Consider the following 27,288-nt stretch of genomic DNA (forward strand, 5'->3'; position numbering starts at 1 on the left):
AAATCCATAAAGTCCTAATCTGTCAGTTCTCCTTCTTTGTGATCTATGAGCTGTTCCACATCTGTGATATCAAGTTTGAAATTTATTGCTCTTGCCACATGGATGATTTTTCCACTAATCTCTTCCATCATGTTATCCTGATCAAATGCTTCGAGCATGTTAACATAACTTAGCAATTTTATCCATATTCTCTCATGCATTTTTCCATAATTTCCTCCCAAGAAGATGTAATGTTCTCGATATACTGAAGAATATTATAATTCTTCCAGGAATTGCACAAGGTTACTGTACTTCCAGCTATTATCTGAGAAAACATAGTCTGTAGGTAGTATGCCTTGAGGGTGGTGATTGTACTTTCATCCAAGACTGAATCACGGCTGTTGTGTTGGGAGGTAGATATGCCACTTTCACATCTTGATTTAGATCATCTCTCTGAGGAGGATGTCCTGGGGCATTATCAAGTACAGCTGCCTGGCGTGTGTACTGTTCAGTTGTCCTATGTTGTTAGAGTTGAACACTGCCCTTCCCATAGACCAGGCCATAGCCTGTTGTCCCGCAGTGTACTGAACAGTAAACCATAACATTGAACATCTGTGTGTGAACATCTGAGAATGATAACATCAGCGAATTATGTACTGCAACATAGTCATATTACAAATAATAAGATGTACAAAAACAAACAAACAAACAAATGGTCATAAGGGAGGTCTGTCATAATTCGAATACATCATAAATCAGGGATTACCTATGTATGTTTTCTGTCCTTAAAAGGTAGTTAGTTACATGTTCCAAAAATTATCCATAATTGGCATGGAAAATTACTGTTACTGATTATAATTTTTCCAAATATTAGTTGCCACTCTCTACTGGGCCTATCCCTACAGAGCATCTTCCCCATAAGAGAGGTATAGTTCCCACCTTATTATCATCAGGCTTGGAATGAGAAGTGGGAGGGCCACAGAAAAATGGCTAAAGGTCATGTAAATGTAAACCTCTCCCATTTGATTTTTGCTAACCTTTCTTTTCAACCTTATTTCAACACTGTTTTAAGATGGAATTTCTTCACAAATCAGGATTGGCCAATTCTCCTAAAATAAAGTAGAAATTACACTTTAACAAAAATTCCATGGAGAAAACTGATAAATCAGGAAAAAACAAAACAAACAAAAAATAGCACAAGTGATTCTGAAGATCAAAACATTCCAGAATTGTCTTTGATCTTACCTGTCAACTATATAACAAAATTTCATTAATTTAATAGCATGGATTTGAAATCATATTATACAGATGGTTATTTACAAGTAAAAAAAAAAGTCTTCAAATTTATATCTGGCAACTTAAAGGCCTTTTATAATCATGGCACATGGTTATACACTGTAGTTTTGTTATTTAGCGCCACTGTTTGGAATACTTAGGAAATAGAGAACAGGAGTCTGAGATGAAAAAAAGTAGAAGCTAAGTGGTTAATAACACAGGTTTTTGTAACGCCAAAGGAGGAGAAAAAAAGGCACACTGTACGAAAGACTGCTGAACTTGGAAATCATATCCCCTTCTTACTAAAAGCAGTGGTTTTGTCCCCCACAAGACATCTGGTAATGTCTGGATATTTTTTTCTTTTTTAGTTTATTTATTTCTTTATTTGTTCTAGAGTGCTCAGTTTAGTGGTCTTTAGTATATTCATGAATTTGTGCACCATCACCACTATGTAATTGTCTGGACATTTTTTGACTGTCATGACTGGGTGTAGTGGTGATACTGGCATCTAGTGGGTAGAGGCCAGGGATACTGCTAAACAGCCTACAATGCACCCACAACAAAAACTGTCTGACCCAAGATGCCAAGAGCATGGAGGTTGAGAAACCCTGCTGAGATCTGTGCAGAAGAGGATGGTGTGTTTTGATAAGTGTGAGGCCAGCAAGGCTGATCTTAAACTTATATGAACATGAATGCTGGAGAAGGTATAGGAGTAGAATGCTGATGGTGTGTGTGTATATTTCTTTAGAACTGCCCATCCTCCAAAGCCACACGTGGTAAAAGAATTTAATAGACGTTTTCACTCTGAATGTACAAATAACTCTTTGGTATGTCTATGGGATGTGGAAGCAGGTATTATATTGAGAAAATCATGGACATGTTAGATTATTGCATTATCTATTCAGCAGTCACGTCTGTGCTTACTGGGCACTTCCTTACATGTTCAGGACTATGCTGGTTGTAACTGGTGTAAAGCATCAGTTGGTTTCTGATCTCAAGGAAGTATCAGATCCAGATGGGGAGACAAGATTAAAAACACAGGGAATAATAAAATTAAGTAAAAAATGTACACAATAGCTAAAACCAGTGTACAACTACTTCACCAATCTCTAATACCTGAACAGAGTTTAGCATGGAGAAGCTACCCATACATATTTGTTAAGTTAATTAGTTATGCTACATTGTATGAAATATGCTTGATTTCTTTTTTTCTTCCCATCCTCTTGCTACCTAATCCAACAGGAAATTCTATTGGCTCCAAAACAGATCCCTTTTTACCTACTTCTTTTAATTCCCATTATTACCAAGTACACCAAGGCACCATTAACCCTCATCAGGACTGGTATGATAGCTTACTACTGGTTCTCCCTGCTTCCACTCTTTTCCATCCTATATCCATCTACAGCAGTCAGTGTGAACTCCTAAAATGTAAACTCCTAAAACTCACAGCAATCCCCTGAGTTTTAAGGGGGTAGGGAAGGGGAGGAGGGAAGAGCTAGCCTGCTTTAAGGCCCTATATGATCTGGTCCTGTCTTACCTCTCTATCTTCCCCTCATATCAATCTCACTCTGCTCTGTATGTTCCTGCTGTACTGCCCTTCTCTCTGATCTTTGAAGATTTCAAACTTATTCTCACTATAGGAACTAGCCCTTGCTGTCCTGTTTTCCGGGACACTTTGTCAAGATCTTTGTGTGGCTGCCTTCTTTTCATCATTTGTGCTATAGAGGTATCTTCAGAGAGGCCTTCTCTGATCAACCAATCTAAATTTGCCAACTCCACTCTCAAAACACACACATATTGTATAATTTTCTTCATAGAACTCTCTGAAATTACCTCATTTGTGCCTTTGCTTTGTCCTTTTTCATCTGTAAGATATATGAAAGTAGTGACTTTTATGTCTTCTTTTACCATGAATATTTCTAACCCCTGTGCATAGCAAACTCTCAATAAATGGGTTGGAATGAGTATCTAACATGGTATGGAATGAGGAATTTTTCAGTAGTGTGCAATCCGTATGGCTGTCAGGAAGAGCATCCTGGAGGAGGCAGATCTTGAACAGGGACAGGAAAGATGAGAATGTTTGGAGAAATCTAACAGAAACTGAGGGACATTTGAGGGTGAGCAATCATGAAAACTAAGGCTTGAGGTAGGACATTCAAAGCCCAAGTGGTACCAGGAAATGTTCTGCCGAGTAGAGAGGAAAGTATGATCTGGGGAATCATCTGAAATCAGGTTTTTTGGGGGAGGGTAACCAGCTAATGAAGGACCTGAAGAGACCTGCATAGATCTCAATTAGAAATAAAGCTTTTGAGCAGAAATATAACATGAAGAAAGGGGTGAAGAATCTGTAATGATATGCCTAACAAACTAAACAGAGGGGAGCTAAAGTTTTCCCCACAACCAGGTCCCTACAGTACACTGCATATGATGTTCTTATGTCCCATAACAAATTATGTCATAATTAGTTTTCTTTGCAATGATTTCCTTTGTTCTCGATAGATTCAAAGCTTTGTGAGGGCAGGATCTATTGATGAGTTCTCTATGTCTAGCATGGTACCTCACACATAGGAAATGGCATTTAAATGTTTGATTGAACAAATGTGTAGATGACAAAGTCACGTTATCTCAGGAACATTTGGCAGCACTGGAAGCTATTGTAGTAATAAAAGGTCCTGCACACACCTAGGGTAACAAGTGTAGACAGAATGGATCAGTTTCAAAAACATTGCAGGGGAAATGCCAGCTGGACATACTACTACATTAACTTCTGGGGGTAAAAGACGGAGAAGATCCCAGTGTTTCCAGTCTGAGTGATTTGGGCACTATGGGTTGGAATCAACTTGATGGCACACAACAACAACAAGGCAGGGAGGGAGGAGGGAGGTAAGGATAAGAATGCGTATTTAGGCTTCATTTGAGTTTGCTCAGAACCATCTAAGTAGAAATGTCTAATGGCTAGTGATATGCTCTAGAATTTAGACTGGACTATATTTTTATATAGGCCATGTCCTGGCCAAGGCCTTCTGGAATAATTCTATGAAATTAAGCTACTGATTAAAACGAGAGGCAAAGAGTAAGAGAGAACTGAAAAAGGCATATTCCGATAAACATTTGTTTATGAGACAGACAATGTCAATGGAACTCTGTGAGGCTTAGAAATGTTATATGCCCATCAGCTCAGATTGAATATCTTCAAACAAACAAACAAACAGAATCAACTCCTTCAGGAGTGACATACCTTAGCTAACTGATTAAAGAGAGAAAAGAGATGACAAGGGCTTAAGCATAAATAAACATGCTGACAAACTGACAGGCGAGTAATGGATAAATAAATGTAGATAACTATAAGTTCATCTTAAAAAGAAACATTTCTGTGATTTTATAACATGACTTCTGATTTGTTGAGATGAACAAAATGCTCTTGCAGCAGAATAAGTTTTTGTGGAGAAGACACATTCAACCCATGAAAGAAGAAAAGGATGCCTGAAGTAATGCAATGATGCCAGAAAGTCTATCATTACCAAAAAACAAACAAACAAACAAACAAAAAAACCTCATTGCCACCCAGTCAATTCTGACTCATGGTGACCCTGCAGAACAGAGTAGAACTGCCCCATAGCGTTTCCAAGGAGCTGCTGGGGGATTCAAACTGCCGATCTTTTGGTTAGCAGCCAAGCTCTTAAGCATTGTACCACCAGGGCTCCAAGTCTATCATTAGAGGCCGTAAAAACTCTTTTCCTGGGTAAAAATTCTAACTTTTCTGATGAAATCTGAATGGTTGTTAATACAAACAAGCACTTATTTATCATCTTTGGTACAGATGGCTTCAAAGTTCCCTGCTAACTTGCATAATCTGTTAGCTTATAAAGACCCACAAAGCTCCTGGCTGTATCTGAAGTATACTAAATATCATGTTTCCTATGAACTGCTCTTACTGGTGTTATTAAATAATCCCTAATCACCTTGATCTCTGATACCTATGTGATTCTTACCTACTGTACAGCCCACTTGGATTTTGTACCAGTTCCTTGTTACAAATATTACAGCCTGGCGTTTTCAATTCTGGAATTCTTATTGGTATCTGCTTTTTGACTAGGGCCCCAGCACTCACCTGACAAGCTATGGCACAAATGAAGAGCTAAAATTAAGACTTTTGTCTGTATATTAGTATCGAGTACCTATTTTGAGCCTTGCTAGCCTTTTTTTTTTTAGCCTAGTTGAATCACGGAAGTTATGGATGACCCCAGCTACATATGACAGTGTGGCCTTGGAGTCACGCAGCCCTGGGTTGTAATCCTGGCTCTGTTGCTTACTATTTGTGTCAGCTTGCACAAATCACTTAAACACTCACATCCTCAGTATTGTTATCTCCAAAATTATGGTAATAGGAATACTTACCTCACAGGGCTACGGTGAAGATTAATTGAAATGATGTAAGTAGAGCCCTTAGTTTAATTCCTGACATAGCAAATGTCAGTAAGTAAACAGCAGCTTCCAGTCTTTGTAGTTGTTGCTGTTTATTCTGGGAATAAAGAGAAAGGCCCTTGTTCTCATTTACCCTATTCAGGAGGTTTTTTGGATCAGGCTAGGATATTGACTGGGACCAGTAATAGAAGAAAGCATTATTTCTTCCCTGGGAAAAATCCTGCTTTCCTGCATAGAGGAGATAATTAGGCTCCATGAAAGTGAAGGGTATTTCATTATGAAGTAGCTCTAAAAATATGCAATGCCTCTGAAATGCCAGCTTTCTGAAGATTGAATCCTTATAAAATTGTCATCCTGTACCTGAGTGAAGGTTACTGATGGAGATGAGAAACAAAAATGATTCATTTTATTCTCTGAAAGAGTGTATGTTGTATTGTGGGTTCTCCATGAGATGCTGGGATCATGTTCTTAGTACTTAGTGCTAAGTCTAATTTACTTAGTAGTAAGCCTATGCGGATATAGTGACTCAGTTCTCACCTGATGGGCTTGCTGCAAGAGCTCCATTCGCTCCTGAAGAATTTGACAGTCATACTCTCTGCTCTTTCTCAGCATCTGCCGCCGTAACTTTTCTACTGCCGTCCTCAGCTCCTCTTGCTGTTTTTCAGTTAATAATTCACCAAACTTGATGACAGTTTCTTGCTGCAGAGCATTGTACAAAGTGGCTTCTAGTTCCTGGATTCTCTGGCAATTAGAATTATAAAGGGCTAACTTTGGCACTTAATAGCATTTATGTGTGATGTATGAATGTAGCAAGTATGTATGCTTGTGTTCATATACGTATTACTTTTGTCTTACAGATCTTAGCAACAGAAGAAATTTCAAAGTTTATGCAGCCTAAATCCCCTCATGATGACCCCCTTTATAATATGCCATAAGGGTCATCCAGCCAATATGTGCATTTCGCTAGTGATGAGGAATTTGTTCTCTTTCTTGGGATCCTGTCCATTTCACATGCTTTTCATTCTTAAAATGTCCTTACTTGGTTATAGTCACTGTACCTCTTTTTATTCTCCAGCGTAGCTGACAATAAGTTTGTTCTCACTTCCATTTGACAGCCCTTCAGATATTTAAAGACATCTATCATGGTGGCCATCATTTTAGAACTATTGAAACGTGGTCTAAATTGGGGTAAAATACTTTAAATTGGAGCTATATTTCATGCACAAAATGCTACTTCTTTTCCACACGACAAACCTCTGTACTTGAGGATGGCTTTATGATGTCCATATTTTTCCTTGAAACAAAAATTGGGAAATATGATCAAAAAAATGGCTTAGTCTTTGTAATTCAGCCTGTTTTGTATATGCTGAGATTTATGGTTGTTCTGGCTATGAAATGGCTCCTTCAATCTCTTCTCTTTTAGATGAAGGGTTAAGTGCCCCTCACATAGCCAGAGACAGAATTCTAGTCCTCTCCCTGACCCACTTTTTGTTTGTTTGTTTGTTTTAAATATGGTTCAACTATAGTTGCTGAAATCTACAATCTTATCCCCTGTAACTCTGGCAGGGGTGACTGGACATGACCTGGTGAGGGATGTTTCACTAGTTCTTATCCTGGACTAAGCGGATACCATCTTTTTTAAGTTAAATATGGTTGTCTGAATGAGTACTCAATAGTTTTGGGATCCACATGAACACAGAGCTTACTATTTATAGGTAGGATACGAATGGATGAAAGGGTGGGAAGGAAGGGAAAAATCACTTCAATCTTTATTCTGTAAGTGATCAACTCTCATTCTCCCCTTTCCTAAATGCTCAGAATCTCTTTTTCATTTTTGGAGGGGGAATACTAACTCTTCTTTGTTACAAGCAGGGACTAAGTGCTTCATTCTTTTCCTAAAATTGACTCAGGCTGCTTCTAGGAAAGCATGATGAAATTTCTTGAAATGTTACTTTTTTTTAAGTTTGCTCCCTTTCTCTTGAGTCATTACTGTGAGTCAGTGCAGGGCACAAGGAGAAAAGGAATACAAAGTTTAGTCCACCATTAGAAACTACATGATATGAATATGGTAGAGGGGAATGGACCACATATGCCCCTCAATCTGCCTGATCTTAAGCAATAGAGGAAAAGGCCCAGCCCATTTACTGGCACAGCCACACTTGCTATGGCTGGGTTATGGCAGTTAAGGCCATGGTATCTGGAGTCAGATCTAAACATTACCCGCTTACCAGCTTGGGCAAAGTTCCCACACTCTCTAAGTCTCAGCATCCTCAGATATGACAATATCACCTCATAGGGTTGTTGTGAGAAGTAAATGAATTAAAAACATGCCTAACAAACACAGCAGACATTGATTCCACCACTAGATTAGCATTCAAAATAAATCATTTTGGTTTAGTAAAATTTATCTTTAACTGCCAGCTAATCTGCCCTTCATTTAAATATGACTTAACAATATACAATTAATTTTTGCAAAGTGATGTTTAATATTTATTACGTATTGCAAGAATATTATAATAGTCAAGGGATATATTTGTTCAAATACTAGAACTAGGATCAGTGAATAAATGACCATGATGTTAAGATCTATTCAAAAACATGGCATGACAAAATTAAATAGGGTGCTTTACTCCATAGCGCAGAGTTGCAAACAATCTGGGTGTCGTCAATGTTTTTTAAACCTACCATATAGGCTTGGTCGAGAGCTTGTTTTCTGTAGTCTAGTTCTTCCTCCAGGTAGCCTTTTATTTTGCAGAATTGTTCCTATAATAAAGTGCCATGTTGATAAATATAGTCACTTTAGTTAAGTCAAAAGTGATTTAACATATATATTTATACCGATTGTACACATATAGATATAATAGATAGAGAGAGGAAAAAAAAAAGTGATCAATGTTTTCTCTAACTCTACCACAAGTCACTAATATTTGCAGGGTCATAGATTTTGTCTGTTAGACAAACAGTTCGACTTTCATAGTCTCACACAGGGAATGTAAAAATCAAGCATCAGAGATACAATGAAAAACCCAGATGGAATACTCTAAAAGATTTTTATGCCAATCTGAGAGCGTATTATTAAAGATAATTTTAACAAGGTAAGTGTTAAATATATCTGTGATACTATATTTGTGTCAAATGTTACGAAATGGAATATAGCAGAGTTGGACAATAAACAAATTTAACTTACTCGAATTCCATCTGTGTACAATTAGCAAACACAGAGACAGATGACAATTGAAATATTGGTGGTGATTCCACCCACAATGCCACCCAATAACAGAGCATCTGCCCTTGTCACAAAGCCAGTGTCAGACAGAAGATGTAAACCTGATGTTCCCTCGCTTGTCCTCAGCTCCTCTGTGTCCCTCCTACCATCAGCACCTTGCCATGCTGGGTGCGATCCCAGCATTTGGATGTACGACATGGCCTCAAACACAAGTCTGTTATTTCTTTGGGTTATAGCTGAAGAAACAAAGACCTCTTCCAACACTGGAGGAAAAGCTGATTGTGTTGACTCTTGAGAGACTATATGCCTACATGCAGTAATTTTGTTGATAACTTTCCTGATTACTTCTAGCCCCTAGTGCGTAGGATAGTACCTGCTACTGGCTGGCTGCTTAATTAATATTTGTACATTTAAAGACTTTTGAAGGGTGATTTTTGAATGCAAACAGTTCTTTTTATATGCCTTGATGTTAGAGTCTGACCTCTTGGTAAAATGTGAATCCTGTGTAAACATAAGGAAATGACTTTTAAGCTGTAGCGTGCTATATAAATGCGAGTTGTTCTTATTATAGGATCTCTAACTTGATAGGAATCCACTAAATGTTTTATAGTAATAATGATGCCTTCAAGATAGTCTTGTTATAAATATTGCAAAACTGTATCATGCTTATGGAGAATCATGATACACTTTTGTAATATTTATAACAAGACTTTTATGAGATACTTATGGAGATTTTTTTCCACTCTGTAATGGGAAGACTACAAACTTTCATCAGCGCCAGATAAAACTGGTAGAGGTGACTGTCATCTTCCACTTGCCTTGTAAATTCTCCTTCATTTTTCCGATGCCACATCTCTGTACTCACCATGTCACTTTCCAACTCCATCATTTTCTGGTGCAGGGCAGCCTCTGCTCCTTCAATCTGCTGGATCCACTAAGCAACAAACAAGCAAAAGTGTTTCACATGATTGCTGGATGTGAGGTATGTCTTGTGTGCTGTCAGCGAAGGTACTCAGTCTCCCCACCTTATATGCCAAGAAGAAGACTAAAGGCTGAAGGGAACATTTAGTGCATTTTTATCACTTAGTTCAGAAGCTAGACTATAAACTTCCACTAATTCATTCATTCATTCATTCAACAAACGCATTCCCTGAAGTCTACCATGTGCTGAGCATTGTGCTCAGTACTAGGGCTGCAATGGTGAACAACAGTACTAGGCTTTTGCCTTCTTTGGAAGACATCAGAGGAGGCTTCTTACTCTGTAACATTTGCTGTGGGGTCTGAAGAATGAGTTGGAGAGGATTAGACAAAAATCAGGGGGAAGAGTGGTACAAGCAGAAGGAATACCATGTCTAATTTCTTCACAGTTGGAAGGGTGAAAGACAGAAGGCCAGGTGAAATGGGAAAAGTAAGTTTTTGGTTATATGAATGTGATTGCAGTCAAGTGATGAAGAATCAATTTTGTTAAGTAGAAAAATTTTAAATCACATAAAAAACAAACCCTTATCTTTCCTAAGGCTCAAAATTTAATCATTCTGTTACATGGTATTAATGAACACATGAATGAGTTTATCTACTTTAAATATCATGTGACCCTGCTACACATATAATTTAATAGAAAAACTATTATAAAGGGGCTCTACCAAGTTAGTCATCAGTTTCTCTCTTAAGGAAGCATGTGACATAATCATCAAGCAGTAGGTTCTGGCTCTAATCCCAATTCGAGCTCTTCATGGCTATGTGACTTTGAAAGGTTAACTGATTTTATAAGCCTAAACTTTCTTATCTGTAAAATGAAGCTAATTATAGTGTGAAGATTAAAGGAAGTAATTCATGTTAGGCACTTCTTAAAGTACAATTATTACATGTATAAGGTACCTTACAAACTCGAGTTTTTGATTAACATTTATTTTTCTTGTACTTCTATATTCTTAGAAATGTGCATCACTATTAGATATTTCTTTTTAGTTTATCTGTTATAAATTTGGTACTGCACTGAACATTTCTATATACTAAAAAAAAGTCTTGATATTCACGAGGGGACACCAGTCAAATGGCTCCTTGGTTGGAGGGAACATGGTGAAAGAAAAAAGATACCATGAGTCAGGAGAGGTGGTAATAACTCAGTTCTTTGTACATACACATGCCTTCCCCTTGAAACATAATTCAGTAAAAAGTCATGGGTTTCTAGCCTCATCCACCCTGAGATTCGAGGAACTAGATGGTGGCCTGCTATCGCCACCGACCATTCTGATCATGGCCACAATAGATGGATCTAGATAGAGTGGTATAAAAACGTGGAACAGAACCTCAATTTTTTAAAAAAATCCAGATTTACTGTACTGATTGAGACCACAGGACTTCCTGAGACTATTGCCCTGAGATACTCTTTAAACCTCGAGCCAAAACAAAGCCTTGAGATCACCTTTTAGCTGAATAACTGGTGCTTGCAAAATAAAGAATATCACCCATGAGTACTGTACTCCTTTAAAAAATATCTATGAGACCAGTCAACAGTTACTTTAGAACAAAGATGAGAAGGTAAGGGGACAGGGAAATGGAACAACCAGAATGGAAATAAAGAAAATGCTCACGCACTGTGAAGAATGTAACCAATGTCACCGAACAATTTGTATAGAAATTGTCGAATGGGAAATGAAACTGCTGTGCAAACCTTCACTGAAAATACAATAAAATATAATTTAAAAAATTACACAAAGTTATGGATTTCTTGCAACTAGCCTCATACTGCAGTTGCATATTCTCAAATTTTCCTAAAAATTCTTCTTCTCACTTGCTAGTCATTTGTTATTGAAAAACAAATTACTTTTTTAAATCATGTGTTTAAAAGTACTGTGAATTGAAGTAGTGCAGGCCTGGGCTTTAGTTCTAGACTTGGGTATTGGCTCCTGTTTCTTATTATTTGTGTGAACCAAGCTGCAGTTTCCTCATCTGTAAAATGAAAATGTTGTTAGTTGCCATTGAGTCAATTCCAAATCATGGTGACCCATGTGTACTCAGTAGAACTGCTCCATAAGGTTTTCAAGGCTGTGACCTTTCAGAAGCAGATTACCAGGCCTGCCTTCCAAGGTGCCTCAGGGTGGGTTAGAATTGCCAATCCTTCAGCTAGTAGTTGGGTGCTTAACCATTTGCGCCACCCAGGGACTCCTAAAATGAAAACAGTGGTACCAACAGGATGGTTGTGAGGAACAATAAAATAATGCTTGTAAAGTGAAGTTCCTAGACCATAATGTATACTCAGTTATTATCAGTGCTATCTTTATTTTTAATATAAAGCCACAATAGGATGTGCTTATTGCATTTTGTCTGGTCTCAATTTCTGGCTAAAGATCAGACTCCCACATTCCAGCCTAGTAAAGTGTTTTTCTAATTCAAAGTTTTAGAAAATCCACAGGTGGGCATTTAAAATTATTTGCAGGTAGAAACTTTTGTCTGTGAATCCCAAAGGTAAGAGGTGACTTGAATCTGTGAATCCCAAAGACTTATACCAAGGGCAATTACGCAGACCAAGAGCACTTTAAGGGCAGGCTTGTGTCTTGCTCATCCAGTCTCTCACTTTCTAGCACAGTGCTAAGCACGTAGTCATCTCCTGGTAGTTGTTCAACTGAACCCTTACACCTGTCTTGCAAAGGAGGTAAGTGGAGGTACAGGATAATTCACTATAACTCTAACAGGTCCTCTGTGTGCTCTGCACATGCTACTTCCTCCTTTTAATAGGACACTTAAGAAGAAGTTTGGTGCCATGGTTAAGAAGTTCATGGACTCTGGAAACACTCCTTGGGTGGGAATCCTGACACTATCATTTTCTAACTGTGTGACCTGAGGGGAAGTTACCTACCTTCTCTATGCTTTAGTTTCCTCATGTGAAAACTGGACATAATAATAGTATCTAGACTTTGGCAATGAGAACAGGCCTGGCTCAAATGTTAGTTATGATTCAGTTCAAGTTGCACTGCTCCACACAAGACAGGGAATGGAAGATTTTGTTGCAATGACTTCGATAAATGAGAGGCACAAGGGCCTATTTTTCCTTTCTTCTCCTTCCCCAGCCCTTACTTTTCATAGACTCTGGTTTTTTTTTTTTTTTTTTTTGGAGCATTAAACTAAGACAACTTTTCTTGTATTAAAGAATCATATCATTTCATGATTCCAAATGAACGAGACACTCTGGCTATTGCTGCCAAATAACTGCAGTAGAGCTGGTGGTAGAGACTGTGTTTTCTTCATCTTTGTGTCCCCCCTTGTGTCACTGGAAGTGTCTTGTGGACATTTTGAAATTTACTCATTTACTCCTTCAGTAAATATTTATCACCTATTGTATGTGCTAGGCTGGTGTGACATGCTAGGGAAACAAAGGGGGGAAAAACACACATCGTATTTGCCCTGGCGGAGCTTATAGTCTAGTGGTGGGTGGATGCAGGGTGTATAACAAAAGTAAATGGGCAGTTACAAAGCAATTGTTAAAAGCAGTGGTAGTGGAAGTGCTGGTCACTGTGGGAACGCAAGAGAAAGTACATCAAACGGGGAGGGTAAGAAGGCTTCTCCACGGGTGGGGAAATCTAAGACTAAGATTTAGCCAGGCAAAGATAGAAAGGGAAGAAGCAAAAGCCTTCTAGGGGAATAGAACAGTGTAAAGGCCCAAGTGAGAGAAAGAAGCCAGGCTGGGATCCTAAAACAATTCGTGTACGGTTCTAGCTTATCTAGTGTCCCAGGAAGAAGTGACAGTTGATAACTGGAGAAGCAGGCAGGGGCCAGATCCCAGAGGGCCCTCTTGCCAAGTTCAGGATTTTCTAGCACTATTAATTTGTGGGGAGGAAGGCAAAAAAGGGATCAGGTCTGTTATTAGGACTGCTCAACTTAAATCATGAAGGAAGTTTTTTCTTTTTAAAGCAAATTGCAGCTTTCCTGTCATTTCATATGTAAATACTTCAATATGCATCTCTAACTTGGTCTGGCAGGATTGGGGTCCAAAAAAGGATCATTTTAGTATTTCTTAAGTATCTTTTTTTTTGTAACAGGCCTCTTCCTCCCTCACCCCATTTTTTTTCTCCCCTTCTTTATTTATATCATTGTGTTTTGTTTGAGTGACTTAAGTGGGTCATTTGACCGGTAGAATGCCCTCATTCCAGATGAGAGAAAGCTGACTGCTTGCCCGTGATTTCATTTAATTTATAAACAGGCTTTTTATGTCTTTGGGAATTAAGCAAACACCTCAAAGAACCTACACAGTTCTCATTCCATCTAACCATGTGTATGTACGTGATTTTCAACCACGCACTGTTTCACCAGGCACCCGAATAAAACCAGTTACCAGACTTGCTCACGTGGCTCCTTCCTCTTCTCTCTCTTTTTGCAATTTACCAAATTCAGACGCAAGGGGGCACGAGAACACTCAATGTTGCTTTTCTCCTGACATTACCCACATTGAGCTTTCTGAATAAGACTGCAGTGAGCCACGACCGCCAAGCTGCAAAATCAGCTGGGAACACGTGGTATTCACTCACCAAGGAAAGGTCTATAAAAAGACCAAAGCTCTGGTTTACCACCTCTCAACAAAGGCCATCTTATGGTTGGTTTCCCAGCTAGGTAGGGGTTGCTTGAATAATGTAATACAGAAAGTCTTCCATTTTTTAAGAATTATCTATTTTTAAGGGACATCAAAGCCAGAATTCATTTGTCACCTGAAATCGGTGTGTAGACTTTTTTGTTTGTTTGTGCTCATTCTATCTGGGTTGGATTACCCCTTAAAAATAAAACATTTATTATGTATTCAGTTATGCAAATGTCCCTTATCTCCAACCCTGCTCTTTAGGTGTTAAACCAGCCAGGCGCTGAGATGATACGAAGTGTTATTACGATTTATTACCTTTTCTGCCAAAGACAGCACAGTGCTGGCCTGAATTATGGCCACTTGTTCTTCATTTCTTAAATTCTGTGAAAAGAGAGACAGAGAAAGAAGGAAGCAAAGAAAGAAGGAAAATAAGCTAAAAACATTTATAATATTATTTGCACTATCAAAAAAAACCCTGCCTAACTGCCTGCCATGGATACTGCCATATATATGCCTACATGGGACTGTAACAAACATTCTCTCGGTTTGGTAATAATTCTTAACAAAGAGTAAGTCAAAGCCTGTAAAATATATATTAAATGTGATTTTTTATATATGTTAATGACGATTTTATAGTTCACTGTAAGTACACTTCATTAATAGTCATGAGAAAAGCAGAAACCAAAATGAGATTTTTTTCATAGCAGGTTGATGTGATTTTAATTGATTTTATTCTCTCCTCTGATAATTTTTCAAGTGAAGAAAATGGCCTGACTCCTTCAACTCTGGAGACCTATGTGCGCCATCCATCTAGTATCTCAATGAGTGGTCTTCCCACTAAATTACTATACCTTGACCCTGGCTGGAAGGTGTTTTCAGAAAGGAAAGGGATTATAGCTCTCTGGTCCATTTTTATGGAGCTGCCACCAACCGTACTATGTAGCAGTATTTGCCACTGCATGACGGATTGATTTCACACAGAGTGCCTCCGAGCAACAACAGTCAGACGACAATTAGCTTGAATCACTGCAGATGTGGCCAGTTAGTATTCAGACCTGAAACCTGCCCCTGGAAGGGATTTTACCAGGTCTCATTTCTGGCACTACCATGTAGAGATTCTTACTACCCTTTCTTTAGCCAAGTTGCTTGATAAACTGTAGAAAGCCTCCAAGGAGCGGTGTCCTTAGGAGACCTCGGCATCTCACTTGATTTTATTTTACACATGATGCATTGGCAAGTAGTACTTGCCCCCTATTTAGGCAAATTCACATCTTTACTGCATTTAATCAATTCATTACTTACCCCATTATCACCCAAGATATCAAGCTGCTTTATCAGATCAGGGATGTTCACATCCTGCAAGATCAAAGCAATACCTTGAAATCAAAGGCACAAATATGGCTACCATTTCATCAGCGCCGGAACTCTTAGGTTAGGCAAGACATTTTCGGGTCTATATTTCCTTGGGTTGTTTCAATCAGGCAGACCTGGTTTTAAATTTCTACTCTGCTTCTTACAAGCTGTGTGCACTCAGGCAAACTAACTAACAGTTCATTCTCAATTTCTTCAGTTGCAAAATGGAGATAAATACCTCCATACGAAGCCTGACCTTGAGGATAAAGAGACTACATGAAAGAGTTTGGCATGTAGAAAGGGCTCGAAATATTTCATTTTGTTTTAATTATGAAAGATTTTAGGCATAAAGAAAAGTAATAGATAATAATATAAAGAATCAGATTCATTCTAATCAATGGGATTCTGACCTGGTTGAATTTTGACTGTCATGGGCAAAACTATAATACAGTTCCTTTTATTTAGGTATTTGGCATTGATGTCATCCTATGGGACACAGGTGACTTTTCCTGTATTCCTTGAGTCAGTTTGAAGTAGCTGAGCCCCATTTGAAAGAGTTCCCTTGGATATAAGTTCCCTTGGATATGAGGTTGTTCGTGATTTGTCTAAGAAAAAACATCTAAGGAAAAGACAAAGTAAGTTGCTTTACAGTTAATTAGAGGTGAGTCAAAAATTGCTTTGGTTTACAAACTTCCATGGAGCCCAGGAGGCCAGAAGTTGTAGACTCCATGAAAGTGGTTTAATGTAGAAGATAAACCAGCACAATTTTATTAGCCCATTATAATTACTTTCTCCTCTTACTCCTGTTCAAACAGCAGTATAGCAGAGTCCTACCACCAGGAAAGGGGAAGTCTAGATCAATCTCATAGGTAAAGAAAATGCAACTAAAGCAGGCGGGTTTGGCAGCTCAGAGTAGGAGCAGGAAGGGCCATGCAGAGGGTAGTAGGGAGACCTGGAAAAGCAGGAGGCTCTCTAGCTTTGCCTCTGGAATACATTTTCACAATGGGATTTCTTTACTTTGAAGTACAATGTATTCGTCAGGACAGAGAGCCACCTGAATTCAACCTTAATATTTAAAATGCATTACAATATCACTAAAGATAGATATGTTGTCCAAATAAGCAATATATTGTAAACTCTAAGTCCCTCTAGGAGACAAATCTTCCCTAAATTAAATATCTCAAAAGAGATAGTGGACTAGATGATTTTAAGGTCTCTTAACTTTTCTAACTCGAAATTCCATGAGTATAATTCCACAGCATGTAGAATAGCACGCAATGGAACTCAACAAATACTTTTTTTTATCTGGAAGAACTCTAAGAATGTTTCTTGATATATTAAATTTATTTAGTATTTCCCCTGAATAATTGAAAACTTTGGACATGTTTTCAGGAGAGACCAGCCTCCGGAGAAAGATATTTTGCTTGGTAAAGTAGAGGGTCAGCTAAAAAGAGGAAGACACTCAATGAGATGGATTGACACAGTGGCTGCAACAATGGGCTCAAACATATCAACAATTGTGAGGATACCACAGGACCAGGCAGTGTTTCGTTCTGTTGTACATAGGGTCACTATGAGTCAGAACTTACTTGACAGCACCGAACAATAACAACTGAAAATAATTATCTTATATCTTTTGATCCTGCATTATTCTATTCTAAATAATCACAGCTTCCTGGGTTCTTTGCTGGGACCATTGACACATATGTCATATATTTATTTTGTTCATGTTCTGTTGATTTTTCCAATAGATGTAGCTATTTTCATTTCCTAAGCAGCTTGGATCAAAACGACATCTGTTGACTAAAAGACAAAATAGTCATGACCAACCTCCTACCTTTCCAATTCTAAATTCTTCTAATTTCTACAAACATAAAAAATCAAATCTCTGCCTACCTTGACACCTTCTTTCATACAGTAGATCTGTAGTGCACTCACACCATCTGAGAATGGGTGAATTTGTAGATTAAATGGAGGGGATCGTCTCTCTCTTTCCTTGAAATGCAGTGAAGGATATATGGGAATTAAAAAAAAGAAAAAAGGCAACAACTGATTAAACATTAAACCAGTTGTTTGTGTATTCTCTTTATGCTATTTCAGCAGTTTATCAATATGTCATTTGGAACAAAAAAACAAATCAAACTCAAGAAGTTCATGCTTAAATTTAATGAAAAGAACTGACTAGTCAACTAAAAGGTATGAGAGAAGAATTTATAGATGGTGTCATCCATTCTCGCAAATTTTTAATCCAGGAAATGTATAAAGTGAAGTTCCAATTTGTATGAATATTTAGAGCTTTCAGATATCACAAAGAGTGGTCTTGCCATGAAGTTTTATGGCAGCTAACAGCCTTTTGCATATTCAATCCACTCAAGCTTTATCGGTTAGATAAGTGAGCTACAAAATGCTAACTCTACCCAGACCTTGTAAGAAATAACTTCTAGAACTAATCGCTGGTAAAATAACAGAAAAACCACATGGAATTTTTCTTATCCCTTACATATCAACATGAGTTCAATCAGATCTCAAGCCAGATTCCACGTGATACAATCCAATTCTGATTTGATTTGTATGCTATATTAAAGAAAAGAAAAGCTGAAATTTAGGAACTCACTTGTCCAAGGTAGTTCCTAAAACAAGCTAGCCTTGTTTTGTAGCCACCTTTTGCATAACTGCCTACGGACTAAAAAGTTTACTTACAAATCCAAACATCTAATGATACTATAAAATATTTTTACATACAACACATACTAAAATAAAATTCTCAAAGTAATATTTTTGATGAATCAAAATTCAATGAAAGATGGGAATGATTATTTAAAAGCAATGAGATATGGATGAGGTTTGAAATCAATTATTTAAATTTTCTTTTTTTTTTTTAAATTAGGCATTTTTCTTATGCATAAAGGTAGTGGTGTTAAAAAGTACAATCTCTGACCAGACAGTTCTCAGTTGCATTCAGGTTTTTCCACTTCCTAATCATGAGACTCAGGCAAGTTATTTAACCTCAGTTGCCTCATGTATCAAATCTTGAGAGTGGTTGTTAGGTTCAAATAACAACCCCAATGTGAAAAGCTTAGTTCATCACTAGCACAAAGTGCTCAATGCAGGCTAAGGGCTAGTATTATTATTATCATTTCCTTACTTCTAGCTCTAGGTTTCGAAACTCCAGCAGCTCATTCTGGTCTCTGGCATCCTGTAGTTCTTGTTGTAACCGGTGATTTTCTGCCTCCTGTTTTTCTATCTAATAAAGTAAATATTACATTAGCTGAGCATTGCAAAAAGCACCTACAACTTTGCAAAGCAAGCATGGATAGCATTCATTTACTCAGTGAATAAATCATCTAGAAAAAAAAAAACATGGGAAAAAAAAAAAATCCCAAGTACATGTGAATAGAATAAGTCTTTGGCTTTCTTCCTAGGAACTCTTCGGTTGAGTTCTGGTCACAGAGAAAAATGCAGAGGACATCTTCTTTCACTGGGATATAGTCTAGAGATATTGGGAATAGTGAATCTGAGAGTACTGACTATACTCCTGTAGTGGATTGGGGATGGTGTACTGGAAACAGATTTAAAAGTACAAACAGAAGGGATTAACACCTCTTATTTTGGAATATTCTATAGGTACAAGTTGTTAGAGAATTAATTTTTTAAAAAACATCTCTAATCCTATACAAAACATTACTGACTTCCAATTACCTAGAGAATAAAGCCAAACTCCTTAATATGGCATTAAAAACCTTAATGATCTCCTCACCACGTAGGTTTCCAGTTTCATCTCTACCCACTCATACACTCACATATATTCATGCATACACTAGAAGCTAGACCTCTTGATCTACCCTATGAACTGACTGCCCATGAACTCTTTACCTGCTTATCTTTATGTCTGGGAAGGGCTGCTTGCCTATCCTTTTTATGCAAGTAAATCTCACATATCCTTGAACACAAACTCTAACGTCTCCTACCATAAGAGCCTTCTCCCATCTACCCGTTCAGAAGTGACACCTCTTCTGTTTTCCTGTAGGACTTTGTATCTCTAGTGTAAAATGCACGCATACCTGATAAAGTCTGGAGTTAAGTTAGTTGCGTACAAATGTTCCTCCCCCTGTAGACTGAGTCTATGTCCAACTTATCTTTAGATTTTAAGGGATTTCTCATGAATTTTAGTAGGCTTAAGGCTGCCTTTGATATTAGCTGTGTGGGTAGGTCTTATGCACACTATTTAAAATCTTGATTTTAAAAACAGGATTTATCTATATAAATAAGATTTGTCATAGGATGAATTTTACTTCCCCCAAAATTCATTTTCAGTTGTGTTCTCCTTTTACTCAAGATCAACTATTCTCCCTTTAGCTAAAAGACATTAAAAGTAAAGAAAATCAGACAGAAGACATACAGAGATTACTTCTTATGTGATAAAGAAATGTGGTATCTCTTATTCTCTGTGGGATCTCTGAGACCACAAAAATCCTATTTTTCTCATAGCTTCATAATATAGGAAAAAGCATAATAAAGGTGGGGAAATAGTGAGAAATTAGGTGATGTTATTTAATGTAGTTAATTCAAGTTTTTTACATTACGTGTTTGCGGTTTAGTGAACTTTCCAAAGTTTCTAGAAGTTGACTTAGATCACAAAGGACATTCTACTCTCTAGATCTTGGATTGAGATCAGTGATGGGATATTTGGGGAAGATTGCTGGTTATGGTGGTTAGCATTAGTGATTAGATCAGTGGTTTCTGGATTGCAATTCATGGGCTGGTCAATGCCTGATGAAGTTACTTTATAGGGACCGTTAACCATTCCAAGAATACCAGTACTCAGTGCTGAAATATTGGCCTTGGCTCCTCACCCACACTTTACACATCAGCTCTGTTTTGTGTCATGTAGAGGGTGCAATACGACGTCCTAACTGCCAGACTAGAGAGGGGAAACTCAGATACAAGGACAAGGCTTTTCTTTCTCTTCCTCATGCCTTTGAAGGTGTGGTGGTTATTTTTTTTTAATTATTATTTGCCAAGGGAAGAAGATATTGGAATAAATAATCCTAAAATAACTAGTATATAACATTAGATTGATCAACAGAATCATTTCCCTTATCCAAACGAGTTTTCAAATTCTGTTTTTCTCAAGGATAATATAAGATTAGTTTGTAAACTTTCACTTAATTTATGAAAGGTAAACAGCAAATGAAAAGCCACCTTTAAACTTAACCTGTTAAGTTTAATTGCCCCAAAACAAAAAGCCTATGTTCAGATAACCAAAATTTATGTTTATTGGACCTATATCAATCATCCTTCTGTATATTGTTTTGTTGAAAAACTTCCTGGAAATGTTGTTTTGTGCCTTGGATGCATCTAAAACTTTTTTTTTTTTTTTTAAATAAGAAATATATATAAACAGCCAAGTTTAGCAAAAAGATTAGAAGTGAGAACATTGTCTATGCTAGATTACAGCATGGTTTTGGAGCCATATTCTGTCACTTCCTTGCACAAAATAACAAGTCCTATTCATAGAGCATTTTTTGCCAATGGACAACAACATAGCATGTGTGTATGTGTTTGTGGGTGTGTATATATATACATATACAATAGATATACAGTATATATATACATATGGTTAACAAATCCATTGGTTTCAGGGATCACATCCTTTCAAGTCTGCACAATGCCCAGCGCAGAGCCATGCACACGTGCCACTTAACTGATGGTGATGGCGGTGACAGGGATGCAGTTGAGCACGTAGCAAGGAAAGTACAGCACTGGAAAAGCCTCCCCTTCCCCTGGCCCCTGTGCCACTCCTGAGCACAACCCCTGCTGCTCCTGGATCTCTCATCATTTCCTCATCTGCCCCACTAGGGTGTTATGCCCAACATACCTTTTCTAAAAGCTCCTGGTTTCTCTTAATGAAAAGTTGTTTATCTTCTACCCAGTGTGAATCCTGTTTGACAAAGAATATCGCGCAGTCAGCATTTCAGAGTGGCATGAAAGAGCATGTGTCGTCAAACCACTTTGCCTGAGCTGTCTTCTTTTCACCCAGTTTGCTTGCCTGTGAATGATTGGCAAACGACACCCACCCTTCTAGCTCCCTCTTCCAAGATACTGGGGCCAAAGTTGCCAGGAAAATTTAATCCCCTTTGGAAACCCTGGTGGTATAGTGGTTAAGGGAGCTACAGCTGCTAACCAAAAGGTCGGCAGTTCAAATCCACCAGGTGCTCCTTAGAAACCCTATGGGGCAGTTCTACTCTATCCTACGGGGTTGCTATGAGTTGGAATCAACTCCATGGCAACAAGTTTGGGTTTTTTTTCATTGTTACTATCTCTACCTTTTCCAGTCTGAAAAATCCAGGACCAGCCTTCTGGGGACTCAGAAGTGACCACACAGGCAAGAAGTGAAAAGGGTCAGAATGCACACAGGCTAGATACGTATGGATGAAAAACATTACAATGCAGAACCATAAATGCAGCATAGAGGCAAAGAATGCAGCTGGAGGGGTGGGTCCTTATCTTAGTGGTTTAGACAATGCTAGGCTATTTGTATAGGGCTCTTCTTCTGGCATTCCCTTGCTAGTCCAACTTCACTCATTGTTGTGGCAGGGCTCATACTCTGGCCAGAAAAGTACCAGGGACAGACACATAGAGTTGAACATTCTGATACAGTTTGGAAAGGTCACTATGGAGAGCCAAGCCAAGTCCTGGATGCTGCCCGAGCACAGAGTGGTCTACGGGATGGTCAGATTGCATTGTCTGCGTCTGCTGAAGTTCTAGCAACCAAATGCCTACCTGCCCTTTCTGAGCCAGAGTCGCTTCCAGATCTTCAATTTTGGCTTTATATCTTAGCACCTCTGCTTGGAGCTGTTCTTGGGCCTGGTGAAATTAAAATTCCAGAACTGAACAAGTAAAATGATAATGCTTATTTTTCCCCCTCCCCTGCACATCCCTAGAATTTAAACCAAAAAGGAAAAAAGAATTTTCTTATGACAAAAAAAAGAATCTTTGTAAACTAACTTTTGTGATCCAAATTCTTCCTTAAATATTCAGTGGCTCGCTTTATCATCAGGCTAAAGTTCAAACTCCTTAGCTTGGCATTCACAAACTCCCATTATATTTCCAATCTTTTTCCACTAATCTTAAACACAAAGTTTAAGATTAGTGGAATGGATGGGAAAGATGACAGTATAGGGTACAAAGTTAGCTGTGAAAGATTGGAAAAATTCTGGAGAAACAAAATGGGAGCAGTCTTTCCAAGAGTGGAATTGGTTCCCCCTTATCTTCTGGTGATCTCCTTGTTTCCTAAATATGTCTCGTAACTCTCCACATCTCTCTTTGAACCAATTCCACTCTTGGAAAGACTTCTCCCATTTTGTTTCTCCAGAATTTTTCCAATCCTTCACAGCTAACTTTGTACCCTATACTGTCATCTTTCCCATCCATTCCAGCTCATGATAATCCCAGCCGTCTCTGAACTCACAAATATGTCCTCATCAAACCAATGAGTTTAGAGATCACCAACCAATGATCTTACAGATGAAGAAACAGGCCCAAGTGGGTTTGAATAATATTTCCCAAAGCCACAGAGCCCTTATTGTCTCTACCACTTTCTTGGGCTTAAATACTTAGGGAACATTAAAATACAGACATAATACAGAGATCTCCCTCCTTAGATTATAGGCAGCAGGACTGGGCATGATTTCAAACACTGCTTTTTTGATAGTATTCAAACACATACGATAACTCAAATACACAGAAATATAAAAATCATATAAGTAACCTACATACCCACCAGCGAATTCTGTAAAATATTAATATATTTCCATATTTAATAAAAAAAAAATTTTTTTTTTATATTAGACACATTATGCTAAAATACAGTTAAAAGCCCTATGTACCACTTTAGAGCTTCCCAAAGTTAACCACATTCCTGAATTGGATATTTATTTTTCCTGTGTATGATGGTATATGTAGGTGTGAGTAGCCATTAAATTACATATATATATATACACACACATATACATATATATATATATGTATATGTAACTGCATATACATATATATGTGTGTATATATATACATATACACACATATACATATATATACACACGCACACGTAAAATACTGTTTTGAATGCTTTTAAGCCTTATATAAATGTACCATACTCTATATGATAAGTTATTGCATCTCTCAAATCATACTCTACATGAGTTTTTGCTTTTCTCAAACAACATACTCTTTGAGATAAATCCTTGAGATTTATCTCTGTTGATATATTTAGCTCAAGTTCACTTATTTAACTGCCATTTGGTATTCCACTGTATATATTTAAAAAAAAAAAAAAAACAGTTGCCATCGAGTCAATTTCAACTCATGGCAACCCCAGAGTATCAGAGTAGAATTATGGTCCATTGGGTTTTCAATGGCTGATGTTTTAGAAGTAGATCACAAGGCTTCTATTCTGAGGCATTTCTGGGTGGACTTGAACCTCCAACCTTTTGCTTAGCAGCTGAGCATGATAACCATCTGTATCACCCAGGGACTCCTCTATTGTATGAAGTTATTGCAAATTATTTATTCATTCTAGTACTCAAAAACACTAAGATAATTTGCATATCTTTTGCTATTATAAACCAAGCTGCAATGTATTCTTGAACATGTCTAGGTATGTATGTAAAAGTTACTCTAGGTGTGTTTCAGGCAAGAAAATGCTAGCTCATCATATGTGTACATCTTCAATTTTACAATTAAATAATGCCACTCTCCAAAGGGATGAAACAATTTATACTTTTTCTAGTCATGTATGATGGTTCACAGTATCCCATGTCTCTCCAAAACTCAGTATTGTCAGATATATCATTTTCTGCCAATGTGACAGAAATTTGTCAAGTGTAAATATTTCATTGCTATTTTAGTTTGTGTTTCCTTGATAATTAGTAAACATGAGTACTTTTATATGCTTATAAGCCTCTTCAGCAAATTGTTTTTTATATTGATTTGCTTATTTTTCTCTTAGGTCAGCTTTCTCCATAAAATATTCCATTTCTCCTAAATTAATTCTTTAGTATCATATGTCTATCCCTTTAAATATGTCTCATAACTCTCCACATCTCTCTTTGAACCAATTCCACTCTTGGAAAGACTGCTCCCATTTTGTTTCTCCAAAATTTTTCCATTCTTTCACACCTTACTTTGTAGCCCATATTGTCATCTTTCCCATCCATTCCAGCTCATGACAATCGCAACCGTCTCTGAACTCATGAATATGCCCTCATCAAACCAATGAGTTTGGAGATCACCAACCAATGATTTTACAGATGAAGAAACAGGCCCAAGTGTTTCCTACATATTTATCTGTGTCTGGATTGACTCGAGTAGAGGGTTGAATAAAATCAGCAATGATAGGTATTCTTTTCTTACTCTTCATTTAAGGAGAATACTTCTGTGAACTATTTAATATTGTACTCAACCTTATCAGCCTAAAAAAAAGTCTGTTCTTAGCTTTGCTAATATTTCTGTAAACTTGGAATGGGTGTTGACTATAATCTATTTTTTTTCTTGTTTTCTATTGAAATGATTATATGTTTCCATCCTTTAGTAAATTATAGTGAATTCACATTACTGGATTATTGAATGTTGAATCATATTCATTTTTAGGAAAATCCAAACCTGATCACAGAGTGTGTATGTGTGTTTTAACATACATTAATAAATTTTATTTGTTAATACTTTCTTTAGGATTTTGCATCTATATTCATAAGTAAAGGTGACCTTTAATCATCACTGTACTCTCCATTTGTAGTTTTTATATCAAGTTTATAGTTGCTTTATAAAATAAGTTGGGAAGTATGCCCTCCCCTCCTTATATCTGCACTATCAGGACGACTTTGCATAACATTAGTATTATCTGCTCCTTGAGTATTTGGCAGAACTCAACTATAAAACTCTCTAAGAATAGAATTTATTTTGTGGGTAGATATTTATCTAGTGGTTAAATTTATTTGTTATAGGTCTAGTCAAAGTACCAAGACTTTTTAAATTAGATTTTGTAGGGTTTTTTTTTTTTTTTTAGAAATTAGTCTGTCCATGTAAATTCTCAATTTTATTGGTACAAAATTTTTCACAATATTCTCCTTTTTAAATAATTCTATTATTTTTAGGAGTTATAGCACCCTTTCCATTCCCTATAGTTTTGTATCTTTTCCATATTTCTCTATGTTTCCAGAAATTTTCTATTTTATTAAAATTTAGAATCACCTAGCTTTTGTTTTCACTGATGATCTTTCATCTGTGTTGTCTGTTTTTGCTCTTCTACTTTCTTAGAATTTACTCTATTATTCTTTTTCTAACACCTTGACTTATGTTAGTTAATTCTGTTCAGATTTTTTTTTTTTTTTCCACTTTAATGACCATAGATAGTGCTTCTAAGTTTTCTATCATTTTTGTTAGATGGGGAAATCAAATGAGAGAAATTGGATTGGTTTCTGCATTATTGCCTTTCCAAAAAATTAAAAAGGACTTATGCTATTATTTTAGCTGCCCAATGCTATGTTGGTAAGAACACTTAGTAAATATTGATAATGAAAACCAAAAATATTACAGTATTAAAGCATACACATGAAGGCATAAACGTACACCCCTTTCAGAAAAATCTTGACTAATTGCTTGCCTGTTTACTCCAAATCACAGTGTTTCTTTTTAACACGTTTACTCACTTTGTGTGTGTGTGTGTGTGTGTTACCATAAAAATATATAACTGTGAAATCTGTCCTTTTTTACTAAATAAATAACAGAAGTTCTTATAACACTTCTCAGCATACTGCACCCTCCAAAAAGTGAGTGGGAGAAAAATCACCAGATGATCACGCCCTTCTCTCAGTCTATGTAAATTAATCTTTGAGACATTTACTGCATGGTGGTTGAAGCTCTAGAGTCAGAGGGACTACGTTCATATTCTTGCTCTGTGACCTTAGGTAAAAAGGTTAACCTCACTGAACAACATTGAACTCCTCCTAAGCTATTACTTCCTATTCTGTAAAAAGGGAGATAACAATAGTATCTACTTCATAGAGCTGTTTTAGGTTAGCATGAGGTAATGTGTGTAAAGTACTCAGATCAATGTCTTGAACACAGCCAACACTCACCAAGTGTTAAGTATTACTATTATGTGTGCTTCTTTTTTTTTGAAATAGGTTTATGAGGGGCAGTTGTGACACAGTGCAAAGAACATTTGACTCAGTAAATATCCAAATTGGAATCCTAACTTTGTCACTTACTAGCTGTGTTATCTTGATCAATTCAGTTAACTTCTCTGAGCCTCAAATTCCTCTTTCATAAAATACCTGCCTTTGAGGGTTGTCACTAGGATTAAATGAGATATTATCTGAGAAAATTCTTGGTAGGCTGTCAATAAGCATTTACTGCGTGCTTATTAACTAAGAAAAGAAACTGGCTAACCATTGCCTTT

General features: G+C 37.2%; 1 protein-coding gene across 1 annotated transcript in view; it reads right to left on the reverse strand.

The window, feature by feature from the left end:
- JAKMIP2 (janus kinase and microtubule interacting protein 2) overlaps positions 1 to 27,288 on the reverse strand; it is a 212,603-nt gene that overhangs the window by 17,435 nt on the left and 167,880 nt on the right. Inside the window, exons 11-19 of the mRNA XM_049874007.1 lie at positions 22,614 to 22,697; positions 21,709 to 21,771; positions 18,976 to 19,074; positions 17,727 to 17,825; positions 15,780 to 15,833; positions 14,793 to 14,858; positions 9,771 to 9,839; positions 8,365 to 8,442; positions 6,217 to 6,420 (exon numbers count right to left, since the gene is read on the reverse strand). Coding sequence (XP_049729964.1) covers positions 6,217 to 6,420; positions 8,365 to 8,442; positions 9,771 to 9,839; positions 14,793 to 14,858; positions 15,780 to 15,833; positions 17,727 to 17,825; positions 18,976 to 19,074; positions 21,709 to 21,771; positions 22,614 to 22,697 — 816 coding nt within the window. The remainder of the gene's footprint in view (positions 1 to 6,216; positions 6,421 to 8,364; positions 8,443 to 9,770; positions 9,840 to 14,792; positions 14,859 to 15,779; positions 15,834 to 17,726; positions 17,826 to 18,975; positions 19,075 to 21,708; positions 21,772 to 22,613; positions 22,698 to 27,288) is intronic.

The sequence above is a fragment of the Elephas maximus genome, chromosome 2 (genome assembly GCF_024166365.1).
Source record: "Elephas maximus indicus isolate mEleMax1 chromosome 2, mEleMax1 primary haplotype, whole genome shotgun sequence".
Classification (NCBI taxonomy): Eukaryota; Metazoa; Chordata; class Mammalia; order Proboscidea; family Elephantidae; genus Elephas; species Elephas maximus.